Raw genomic sequence first — 12,269 nt, 5'->3', positions numbered from 1 at the left:
TCAAGCATTGTAGCCTCCTCCTTTGTTTCCCCTTCCCATCCCATCCTCCTCCCGCTCCCCCACCCAACCTTCCTCCCCCCCCAAAGTTGTAAAGTTCGTTTTTGACATAACGACTTGTACTTCTCATTGTTGCAATGGGTCCACCTGTATCCCTATTTAAATAATTTGTTTTTTCCCTTCCCCTCCACAAATTATAACAACATCAAATACAGTGAAAGCAAGGGTTATACTGTGGGGGAGGGACATACAAAGCAACAAAGAAATAAACTTATAAATGTGTTAGAACAATGGAATGAAAGAAAAAAACATTTGAATACATATCTTAGGGTTCATTTCCCTAACATCACCTTATCTGACCTTATCTACTTGACTCAGACATATACTAGTTATTGCAAATAAGGGAAACCATGGGACCTATGTTTCTTTGGGCCTGGCTTACTTCACTTAATATAATTTTTTCCAAGCCTTTCCATTTCCTAACAAATGGGGCAATGTCATTCTTTCTGATGGAGGCATAGAATTCCATTGTGTATATATACCACATTTTCTTGATCCATTCATCTACTGAGGGGCATCTGGATTGGTTCCATATCTTAGCTATGGTAAATAAGGCTGCACTAAACACAGTCGTGCTGGTAGCTTTAGTGTGGTCTTGTTTGTGAACATTTGGGTAAATGCCCAAAAGTGGGATTGCTGGGTCATAGGGGAGCTCTATGTGGAGTCTTTTGAGGAACCTCCATACTGCTTTCCAAAGTGGTTGAACAAGTTTACACTCCCACCAACAATGCAGTAAGGTTCCCTTCTGTCCACATCCCCTCCAGCATCTGTTGTTATTAGAGTTCTTGATTATAGCCATTCTGACTGGGGTGAAGTGGTATCTCAGTGTTGTTTTGATTTGCATTTCTTTTATGGCTAGAGAGGTTGAGCATTTCTTCATGTGTCTGTTGGCCATCCTTCTTTCCTCTTCAGAGAAGTTTCTCTATAAGTCTTTAGCCCACTTATTTATTGGGCAGTTGTTTCTCTGAGGATTTGTTGTTGGGGATTTAATTTTTTGAGTTCCAGGTATATTTTAGATAGGAGACCCTTGTCCATTGTATGGCTAGTGAAGTGGGCTTTCTATTGATCTTGCTAGCTATGTCCTTTGCCATGCAGAAGCTCTGCAATTTCATGCAATCCCATTTGTCCAACCTTTCTTTGATTTGTTGTGTTTCTGGGTCTCTATTAAGAAAATTTTGGCCTGTGCCAAGGAGACCTAGGGTTTCTCCTATTCCATCCTGTAATGTTTTCAGAGTGTCTGCTTTGACTCCGAGGTCTTTGATCCATTTGGAGTTGATTCTGGTGCAGGGTGATATATAAGGATCTAGCTTTAGTTTTCTACAACCAATTTTGCCTGCACCATTTACTGAAGAGGCTGTCTTTCTTCCATTCTATATTTTTTTTAGCTCCCTTATTGAAGATGAAGTGGCTATAGGTCTGTAGGTTCATTTCTGGGTTTTCAATTCTATTCCATTGATCCTGAGGTCTGTTCTTGTGCCAGTACCAAGCTGTTTTGATTACTATGGCTTTATAGTAGAGTTTGAAATTTGGTATTGATATTCCTCCAGCACTGTTCTTTCTGTTGAGGATCGTTTTTGCTATTCAGGGTCTTTTATTGTTCCGTATGAATTTTTGGATTGCCTCTTCTATTTCCTTGAAGAATGAGGTTGGAATATTGATAGGTATTGCATTGAATTTGTAGATAGCCTTGGGAAGTATTGCCATTTTCTTTTCTTTTTTTTTTTGTGTGTGTGTCGGTCATGGGGCCTGAACTCTGGGCCAGAGCACTGTCCCTCAGCTCTTCAGCTCAAGGGTAACGCTCTACCACTTGAGCCAAAGCGCCACTTTCAGCTTTTTCTGCTTACGTGGTGCTGAGGAATCGAACCCAGGGCCTCATGCATGCAAGGCAAGCACTCTGCCATCTTCCCAGCCCCAGTATTGCCATTTTCACGATGTTGATCTTTCCAATGCAGGAACATGGGAAGACTACTCCAGGCCAACCATTCATTACACCTTAGCCCATCCCCACTGCCCAGTCCTGTGACCCCATGGGAAGAATTCATTATGGGGTCACCCACAATCCCTGCCATGTTTCTTGTCTTCTGCTCAAGAATAAGTCTACCCTGATGGCTCCTCCTTATCTTTATTTACGCTTTCCTTTCTTGAACTTGCTCTCTGGAAGACACTGCTGATTCTGAGACATTTGACTTTCCCTTAACTCCAACCTCCATTTTGCTGAGTGGATGGAGAAACTGGCAGGAAATCAGGGTGCTGCTCCTGCCAGTGGCAGGTGCTGTGACAGACTCTTCATGCACAGTGCTCATTTGTCCTTCACAGGGTCCCTGATAAGAATACTCAGAGACATTGTAAGGACTGTGACCTGATTTGGGGATTATTTGCTATGACAGAGCTTAGACTTGAACTCAAGAACTGTCTGGTTCCAAAGCCACACTAGCTTTTCCAGCATACCCTATGTATACTTTAATTTTATGTATGTATGTATTTATTTACTTACTTACGTATTTTGCCAGTCCTGGGGATTAAACTCTGGGCATGGACACTGTTCCTGAGCTTCTTTTGCCCAAGGCAAGCACTCTAGTGCCACTTTCCAGCTTTTATTGGAGATGAGTCTCACTGACTTTCCTGCCCTGGCTGGCTTTGAACCACAATCCTCAGATCTCAGCCTCCTGAGTAGCTAAGATTACAGGTGTGAGCCACCAGCACCCAGCTTACTAAGTATATATATTTTACATGTATACTGTGGCTCCCAAATTCAGGCCCTACCTGTTCTGCATGCATGCTCATCCTTTCCTGTACAGACTAAGTTACATTCTACCTCACACCAAGTGGTTTGTTCCAATAGAAGACCATGTGAAATAAAACTAAGACTAGACTAGGAGCTGTCTTTGAAAAATCAAAAAAAATAAAAAATAAAAATAAAAATAAAATAAGCAGCCTCCTCTCTGCACTTTGGGGAAAATTTGATATTTCTCAAAAATTCAATAGCAAAGATAAGTTTGGGAATTTTCAAATGGTGTGCAGTTAACCGATCTATAACTCGAAGGCTAGAGTTTTACTGTTGCATTCCTTTCTCCAGAAAAAGAGCTCAGCATAAAAAGCAGTTAATAGTGAGGTTTTGTTGGGGGTTTTGCATAATAAAAGTCTGTAACTGAGCAGCTTTAGCTACAGACACTCCTCCTCATAAATCCGTGGAGACTGGAAAGCACTTCAGAGGAGACCAACCCCTCGCAGTCTTTAGAAGGGGTAATTTGCCATGATGATAGTTAAATACAGAGAATACTGAGTGGCTAGCTACAAAGAAGATCTGAAAATGAAACGGAGGCTAAAGGCTCAGCTGAAAATGTATGTAAAATTTCTCCCATGCAGAGCCCAACATGGTCTCTCTGGCTGAGGCAGATTTGACATTGCCTACAGAGAAGCTGAATTCACACGAACGTGATCTAATAATTCCGCTTCTGAGACTTTATATTAAGGAAATAATTTGTAAGAAAAAGGCTATACAGTTTTATAACAGCATAATTTATGATTGCAGGAAACTGGGAACAGCCTGATTTTCCAAAAATTATAAAGTATATTTTTATTTTATGAAATTTCTTCTTGCTCTCTGTCTTCTCTCTTTCCTTCTTTTTCTTTTCTTTTCTTTTCTTTTTTTTTCCCTTTGGACAGTCCCGAGGCTTGAACTCAGGGTCTGGGCACTGTTCCTAAACTTCTTTTTTTTGGGGGGGGAGTCCGGTCGTGGGGCCTGAACTCTGGGCATGGGCGCTGTCCCTCAGTTCTTCAGCTCAAGGCTAGCACTCTACCACTTGAGCCACAGCGCCACTTCCGGCTTTTTTTTCTTTTTGCTTATGTGGTGCTGGGGAATCAAACCCAGGGCCTCATGCATGCAAGGCAAACACTCTACCACTGAGCCACCTTCCCAGCCCCTGTTCCTAAACTTCTTATGCTCAAGCTAGCACTCTACCACTTGAGCCACAGTGTCACTTACGGCTTTTTCTGTCTATGTGGTACTGAGGAATCAAGACTAGGGTTTCATGCATACTAGACACTAAGCCACATTCCCAGCCCTCTCTTTCTTTCTCCCTTCCTTCCTTTCCTTCCTTATTCCCACCAACCCCCCCTCCCTCCCTCTCTTTCTTCCTCTCTTTCTCTCATTCACAGTAGTGGCATATTAAACTCAATACCTTGCACTTGCCAGGCAGGCACTCTACTACTTGAGCCACGCTCCCAGCTTAGGAGTGCGTTTATATCTTCATTTTTTGAAGGTACACAGACACTAGCACAGTGTGCAAAGAAAAGGGTGTTAGGTGAAAGACATGGGAACAAATGTGTAATGTGTGAGAGTTACTGACATACAGAAACGCATACATTGATAGAGACTAGGGGATCCAGAAAACAAAAAGATGATAATAGTGAGAGAAGGTTGTTTTTTGTTTGTTTGTTTTTTCCAGTCCTGGGGCTTGAACTCAGGAACTAGACACTGTCCCTGAACTTCTTTGCTCAAGGCTACCACTCTACCACTTGAGCCATAGTGCCACTTCTGGCTTTTTGTGTATGTGGAATTGAACCCAGGGCTTCATGCATGCTAGGCAAGCACTTTACCACTAAGCTACATTCCCACCCCATATAGGAGTTTTTAAACATTAAAAATCTTTTTCTAGCCGGGCGCTGGTGGCTCACTCCTGTAATCCTAGCTACTCAGGAGGCTGAGATCTGAGGTTTGTGGTTCAAAGCCAGCCCGGGCAGGAGAGACCGTGAGACTCCTATCTCCAATACATCACCAGAAAACCGGAAGTGGCGCTGTAGCTCAAGTGGTAGAGCGCTAGCCTTGAGCTGAAGAGCTGAGGGACAGCACCCAGGCCCAGAGTTCAAGCCCCACGACCAAAAAAAAAAAATCTTTTTCTTTTGTAATGACAATTCTGTTTGGCTGTTTTTGCAATGTTGGGGATCAAACTCAGGGTATATTCAAGTTTTTGTCTTAGTATTCTGTTAGACAGAGAGAGAGAGAGGAAGAGAGAGAGAGAGGAAGAGAGCATCCTAGGGCTTGAACTCAGGTGCTGTCCCTGAGTCAAGGCTAGTGCTTTACAACTTGAGCCACAGTACCACTTACAGTTTTTGAGTGGCTAATTGGAGATTAGAGTAGCACAGGAACTTTTCTGCCTGTGGTTATTTGAAGATAAGTCTCATGGACTTTCCTGCCTGAGCTGGCTTTGAACTGACATCCTCAATTCTTAGCCTTCTAACTAGCTGGGAGTAGAGGCATGAGCCGCCAGCACCTGGCTTTGTGTTTTGGTTTATTTTGTTCTTTTTTTTTTTTTTTTTTTTCAGTCAGTCGAGGAGCTTGAACTCTGGGCCTGGGCGCTGTCCCTCAGCTCTTTAGCTCAAGACAAACGCGCTACCACTTGAGCCACAGTGCCACTTCCAGTTTTCTGAGTGGTTAATTGGAAGAGTCTCACGGACTTTCCTGCCCAGGCTGGCTTTGAACCTTGATCCTCAGATCTCAGTCTTCTGAGTAGCTGGGATTACAGGTGTGATTACAGCACCCAGCTGGTTTATTTTGTACTTAAGGGGGGGAATTTATTTGGCTCATGCTCTAAGGGCCGCATCTTATGATGGTGGGGAGAGCAGAGTAGGGCAGAATGGTTCGAGACAGCCGAAAAGCAGATTTCTCCTTGTATTTCATCCAGGTTCCCACCTTCAGGGAAGGTCCAGTCATATACTTAGGCCTCTCTGGTAAAACACTCTCACAGACTCCCATGTAGCTAACAAATCTCCTAGGTGACGTAGATCCAGTCTGGTTGATAAAACACAGCCTTCACAAGTCTACCCCAAAGGGCCTAGAACTCACTACACCTGCCTGTACCACGGGAGCCACACCTGTTCTACTGTTAGCTGGTTATTTTGGAGATGAAGTTAGTACTGAAATCTCTCTGCCTGGACAGGCCTCAAACCACAATCTTCCAGATTTCATTCTCCTGAGTAGCAAGGATTATCTGGATGGATCCCTGGTTCCCAGCCTGTCTGCAACTTTAAAAGCATTCTTTCCATTTTCCCTCAAACCACACATTTTCAAGTATTTCTACGCTTGCTTGTGCTCCAATTCTCACAGGAACCTGGCTGTGAGCGGGAATATCTATGCCACAACCTGAATGATATGCCATTTTGAAATTTCACCAAATTAATTTGTCCATTACTTTTATTTTTTATTTTTTGTGTATACAAGTCCATTTATTTGAAATGCCCAGAATATACAAATCTGTGTATACAAAAAGTAAATTACAGGTTGCCTCTGGCTTCCTGGGAGGAGCGATGAAGGAGCAGGGCTACTGGGGAGTAGCTCCTTTGGGGGTAGAATTAAAATGTCTTCAAGCTGGGCTGTGTGGATGGCTGGCTCTGCTACTCTAGGAGTATACTAAAAACTGAATTCTATATCTTAACAGGTCAATAGGATGGCATATAAATTCTATCTCAATAAGTTGCTTTCTTTAAAAAAGTTGTAAAGTAAAAATGAGATAAGGAAAGACTATCAACATAATACTGCAGGGTAACACTAAACAAGATAAAGACAATGATGTATTTCTTTTTTTTTTTTTTTTTTTTTTGTCGGTCGTGGGGCTTGAACTCTGGGCCTAGGCGCTGTCCCTCAGCTCTTCAGCTCAAGGCGAGCGCTCTACCACTTGAGCTACAGCGCCACTTCCTGATGTATTTCTTTTTTATCCAATAATATAAAGTTTAAGCATACTTTAAGAATCTTTCACTACCTGCATGTCAAGGACTCAAATACACATGGTGTAGAGGAGGGAAATAAGAAGCAAAAGGAAACTGAACTCCAGGAAAGTCCTACAGTGCTTCTAGTATAATATTTTGTTTCCTTCCTTCCTTCCTCCTTCCTTCCTTCTCTATTTCTTTTCTTTTCTTTCTTTCTTTTTCTTCCTTCCTTCCTTCTTCCTTCCTGCCTCCCCCCTCCCTCCCTCTCTCCTTCCTTCCTTCCTTCCTTCTTTCCTTTCTTTCAATGATACTAAGGATTGAACTCAGAATACTTTGCTAGGCAAGTACTCTAACACTTGAGCCATTACTAACACTCCATTACTTTTATTTTATTTTATTTTTTTTGGTCAGTCGAGGGGCTTGAACTCTAGGCCTGGGCGCTGTCCCTCAGCTCTTCAGCTGAAGGCAAGCACTCTACCACTTGAGCTACAGTGCCACTTCCGATTTTCTGGTGGTTTGCTGGAGATAGGAGTCTCACAGTCTTTCGTACCTGGGCTGGCTTTGAACGGCGATCCTCAGATCTCAGCCTCCTGAGTAGCTAGGATTACAGGTGTGAGCCACCAGCGCCCGGCTTCCATTACTTTTAAAAAGAGCTTTATTGTTATTATTAAGCTGTTGTACAAAGGGGCAACTATTTCATAAGAAAAGTAATGAGTACATTTCTTTCTTTCTTTTTTAAGTACTTTTTTATTGAGATTGTGATTACATAAATTTCACACTATTGTGGGATAGTGATAGTTAAAGTCACAAACACGTTTTAACCTTTACAAGGCAAATTGTCATTATCGTGGTCTATAAAGTTTATGAATTCTATGAGCTTTGACAATACAACTATTTCTTCCACATGGGGTGATATGTACATTTCTTTCCTTTTGCTTAGTGTAAGCTGTCCCCCCCCTTTATTTATTTGTTTATTTATTTATTTATTTTTGTTCATAGGGATTGAACTCGGGGCCTAGGTGCTATTTCTGAGCTCTTTTTATTCAAGGTTAGCTCTCTACCACTTTGAGCCACAGCTCAAAGTGGTTTTTGAATGATTAATTGGAGATCACAGGGACTTTTCTTTTTTTTTTTTTTTTTAGGGGTCCGGTCGTGGGGCCTGAACTCTGGGCTTGGGCGCTGTCCCTCAGCCCTTCAGCTCAAGGCTAGCGCTCTACCACTTGAGCCACAGTGCCACTTCCGGCTTTTTTCTTTTTGCTTATGTGGTGCTAAGGAATCGAACCCAGGGCCTCATGCATGCAAGGCAAGCGCTCTACCACTGAGCCACCTTCCCAGCCCCCACAGGGACTTTTCTGCCCAGGCTGGCTTTGAACTGCAATCCTTAGATCTCAGCCTCCTGAGTAGCTAGGATTACAGGCATGGGCCACCAATGCCTGACTTGAGTACATTTCTTTTTTTGGACAATGTCACCCTTTGCTCTGCTTTCCCCTAGTCTCCTCCTCCCATCCCTGCCCACAAGTTAAACAGTTCATTTTCCACATGGTGTATACTGAATAGCGTGCTCATATTTGTTCATTTTCCCTCTCTTTCTGCACCTTCCTATACTCCTTTAAAATAAAAAAGAAAATCCAAAGCAAAATCAAATATCACAATAACAACAACAACAAAAAGAACCCGCATTTCCATTTCCCGGACTTGTCTGTTAAACTCAGGCAAACTCAAGACATGGACTAAATGTAAACTTTTTTTTTCCAGAAAGTAATACACATGGCCTGTAATCCAGTTCCTAACAAAACTCTGTTCCCATCTAAAACTCGTAAGCTTGGCTGTCGCTGCCATTCCTCTCCTTCCTGCTGGTCAGTAGACCAGTGCATCCACTAGACCGCTCATTGACCTCTCCTTAAAGCATCCCTAGACCGCTCATTGACCTCTCCTTAAAGCATCCCTAGACTGCTCATTGACCTCTCCTTAAAGCACCCTAGGCTTTCTCTAGCCCACACCTCCAAACTTCTCCAAATTCTGCACACCAGTTCCACAAGTCAAAGTACCACACAGTCAGATTTAGCCACAGCAAAGACCCCATATCTTTGGTACCAATTTTGTGCATTAGTTCCTTTTATCATTGCTGTGATCCAAATATTTGAGAGGAAAACTTATGGAAGGAAAGATTAATTTTGGCTAAAAGTTTCAGAATGCCAACCCATTGTGGCAGGAAAGCATGGCAGAATGAACAGTTCACATTATGGCATCAGGAAGCAAAAGAAAAAGGTGTATTCTCTGTGTTAGGGTTTTTTTTCTTCTTCATATTTGGGGTTCAAAAGACTATCTTACAAAGATATGCGTAGATCCTTCTAGTCAAGTATGACTATAATGTTGATATAGAGTATAACTAATTCACAAATACTAAATGCTATTGTTTTAATTTTCAGTGAAGGGAATTTGGCTACAAAACAAGTAGTGTTCCTTCAGAGACCAGTTATGTGGAATTCAGCTGCTCACACCCCAGAGGTGAGTAAAATTAATGCTTAAGCAAACAAGTCAAGCCAGAAACTGTAGGAAGGAAAAACTCACATAACACCTACACAATGATCTTGTACTATGTCTAGAACACATTAAAAATTCTGGGGGGGAAGGGGAGTAGGAGTGTGGAAGGTGGAGGAGGGCAGGGACAGTGGGACAACCTCAAGGAAGGGAAGAGGTAACAATGATCAACAAGTAACGGACTCGTTGCCTTACTCATGTAACTGTAACCCTCTGTACAGCATCTTAACAATAAAGTAAAATAAAATAAATAAATAACTCAGAATTCAACAGTAAGAAAGCAATGGTACTTAAAAATAGTTAAAAGTGTTAGATATGTTACAGATGAAGTTATATAGACAAGAAATAAGCACATTGGGCACTGGTAGCTCACATCTGTAATCCAAGCTTCTCAGGAGACTGAGATCTGATTATCATGGTTCAAAGCCATTGGTGCAGGAAAATCCATGAGACTCTTATCTCTAGTTAATCAATAAAAAGCTGGACATGGAGTTGTAACTCAAGTGGTAGAGTGCCAACTTTGACTAAAAAAGCCAAGGGACATCTCCTAGATTTTGAGTTCAAGTCCCACTACTGGTGCGCGCATACACACACACACACACACACACACACACACACACACACACACACACACACGCACACACCCCACTTACATTACTCTCCATCAGGAAAATGCAAACGAAGACCACGATGAGACACCACTAGTAGAAGATACACCTATTAGAAGGGGGAAAATAAAAACAAAACTACTGTCTGTAACTATGAGCTGGTGATGCAGAGTAGGAAGCAGAACTCCAATTGCAGGAATGCACCATAACACAGCGCTCTGCAATACCATTTGGCAGATTCTTAACAAAGTTAGACACACGTTTACCATGTTACCTCAGCCATGCCCATTTGGGATACTTATCCTAGAGAAGTACAAACTTATGTTCACACAAAAACTTGTACACAGGGGCTGGGAAGATGGCTCAGTGGTAGAGCGCTTGCCTTGCATGCTCAAGGCCCTGGGTTCGATTCCTCAGCACCACATAAGCAAAAAGAAAAAAGCCGGAAGTGGCGCTGTGGCTCAAGTGGTAGAGCGCTAGCCTTGAGCTGAAGAGCTGAGGGACAGCGCCCAGGCCCAGAGTTCAGGCCCCACGATCGGACCCAAAAAAAAAAAAAAAAACTTGTACACAAATATTTATAGTGGTGAAGTCAGAATTGACAAAATGAGGGAAAGATCCACAAGATGGCTGGATAAACAACTCTGGTACATCCATACAATTAAGTACTACTCCAAAATAAAAAGATATGAGCTAGTGGTGCAAACAACTTGGGTTCCTTGCATGAGTGTTATGAGTGTTAGGCTCAGCGGGGATCTGGTTGCTCATGCCTATAATGCTCACTACTCAGAAGACTGAGATAGGAGAATTCTGATTCAAAGTCAGCTAGGGCAGAAAGTACAGAACATACTTATCTCCAATTACCCAGCAAAAAAGCCAGAGTGGAGCTGTGGCTCAAGGGGTAGAGAGCCAGCCTTGAGGGGGAAAAAACACAAACAGAGAGTATCAGGCCTTAAATCTGAGCCCCAGAACTGGCAGACACACATACAAAAATTCTTTTAAGTCTTCCCAGTGATTCAAGAGCTACATTTGGCCTTGCAGCTGCTTCCAAGCTCTCCCTCAAGGCTGAAAATCCTGACTATCCACCCCATGTTTTCACCACTTCATGAGTCATATTTCTTTGTCTCTCAAACTCAGTCCATCATGAACTGTTCAAGATTTTATACCACACAATGTCTTAGGATAGCAGGTATAATGCTAACTTAATTCTTTTGTTTTGATTTTTTAAATGCTGAAGTGGAAAAAGAGGTAAAAAGGTAGGCCATTCTAAATTCACTGATTTGTCATAAGATCTCATGGAGTTTTAACAGGTCATACCCTTTTTTTTTTTTTTTTCAGAAGTGGAATTGAGTTTCCAAAGTTGATAGGTTGATCAAGGGTGGCACTGAATCTATATCCAGATCTTGGTATGTTTTCCTCCCAGTTCCTGGAGAAAATAGGAGGTCAGAAGATTTACGAGTAAGCCTGGAGCTTTAGCATGAAAAAAATCTCACATTATTGATGTAGAAAGAAAATCACAAAGCTAGGTGTTGGTGGCTATGCCTGTAATCCTAGCTACTCAGGAAACTGAGATCTGAGGATCGTGGTTCAAAGCCAGCCCAGGCAGGAAAATTTTATCCCTAATTAACACCAGAAAACTGGAAGTAGCGCTGTGGCTCAAAATGGTAAAACACTAGCAAAAGGGTTCAGGGGCAGCACCGAGGCTCTGGTTCAAGCCCCATAGAAGGGGGAAGGATGGGAGGAAAGATGGAAAGAAGGAAGGAAAAAAATCATAATATAGTGCTAAGTGGAAATGTAAGCTTGTAGAAATTATTGTGTTGTATCTCATTTTCCATTTCTTGTTGGTTTGTTGGTGCTGGGGTTTGAACTCGGGGCCTGGGTATTGTCCCTTAGCTTTTATACTCAAGGCTGGCATTCTATCACATGAGCCAGATCTCCACTCCTCATTTTTTGCTGTTTAATTGGAGACAAGAGATTCGCACAGGATGGCTTCAAGCTGTGAGCCTCAGATCTCAGCCTCCTGAGTAGGTAGGATTACAGGTGTGAGGCACCACCCCACTAATATCCAGTGTTAATAAGGAAATCCTCATTGAGAATGTGAGAGTTGGCCTCTATATGCTGGTATACAGTGAGGAATTTATTTGCAAATTTTCCCTTTGGCCCCTTTGCTGGTGAAGAAAGATCCCAGTAGCACCTTGCAGCCCCCATGAATCCAGCCTTCCTATTTGATTAGTCCAAGTTAAATCATTCAGAAACACCACTGGCCAAGCCTGAGGAAAGAATTGTCTAGCAGTGCTTGTCAGCTCAGTCTGAAGCCAGAAGATTAATTCTTTGCTGGGGAGCAGGGCCCAGTCTCAAAAC

At 42.4% G+C, this 12,269-nt stretch overlaps 1 protein-coding gene across 4 annotated transcripts in view; it reads left to right on the top strand.

Moving 5' to 3' along the window:
- Rftn2 (raftlin family member 2) overlaps positions 1-12,269 on the top strand; it is a 77,356-nt gene that overhangs the window by 56,889 nt on the left and 8,198 nt on the right. For all 4 annotated transcript variants that reach the window (XM_069995738.1, XM_069995737.1, XM_069995736.1 and 1 more), the window contains one exon: positions 9,192-9,270. In XM_069995738.1, the coding sequence (XP_069851839.1) occupies positions 9,192-9,270 (79 nt within the window). The remainder of the gene's footprint in view (positions 1-9,191; positions 9,271-12,269) is intronic.

This window comes from Dipodomys merriami, unplaced genomic scaffold (genome assembly GCF_024711535.1).
Source record: "Dipodomys merriami isolate MVZ:Mamm:240054 unplaced genomic scaffold, mDipMer1.0.p SCAF_49, whole genome shotgun sequence".
In the NCBI taxonomy this organism is placed as follows: Eukaryota; Metazoa; Chordata; class Mammalia; order Rodentia; family Heteromyidae; genus Dipodomys; species Dipodomys merriami.
The sequence above is the reverse complement of the archived record's forward strand: the minus strand, read 5'-3'. Positions and strand labels throughout refer to the sequence as shown.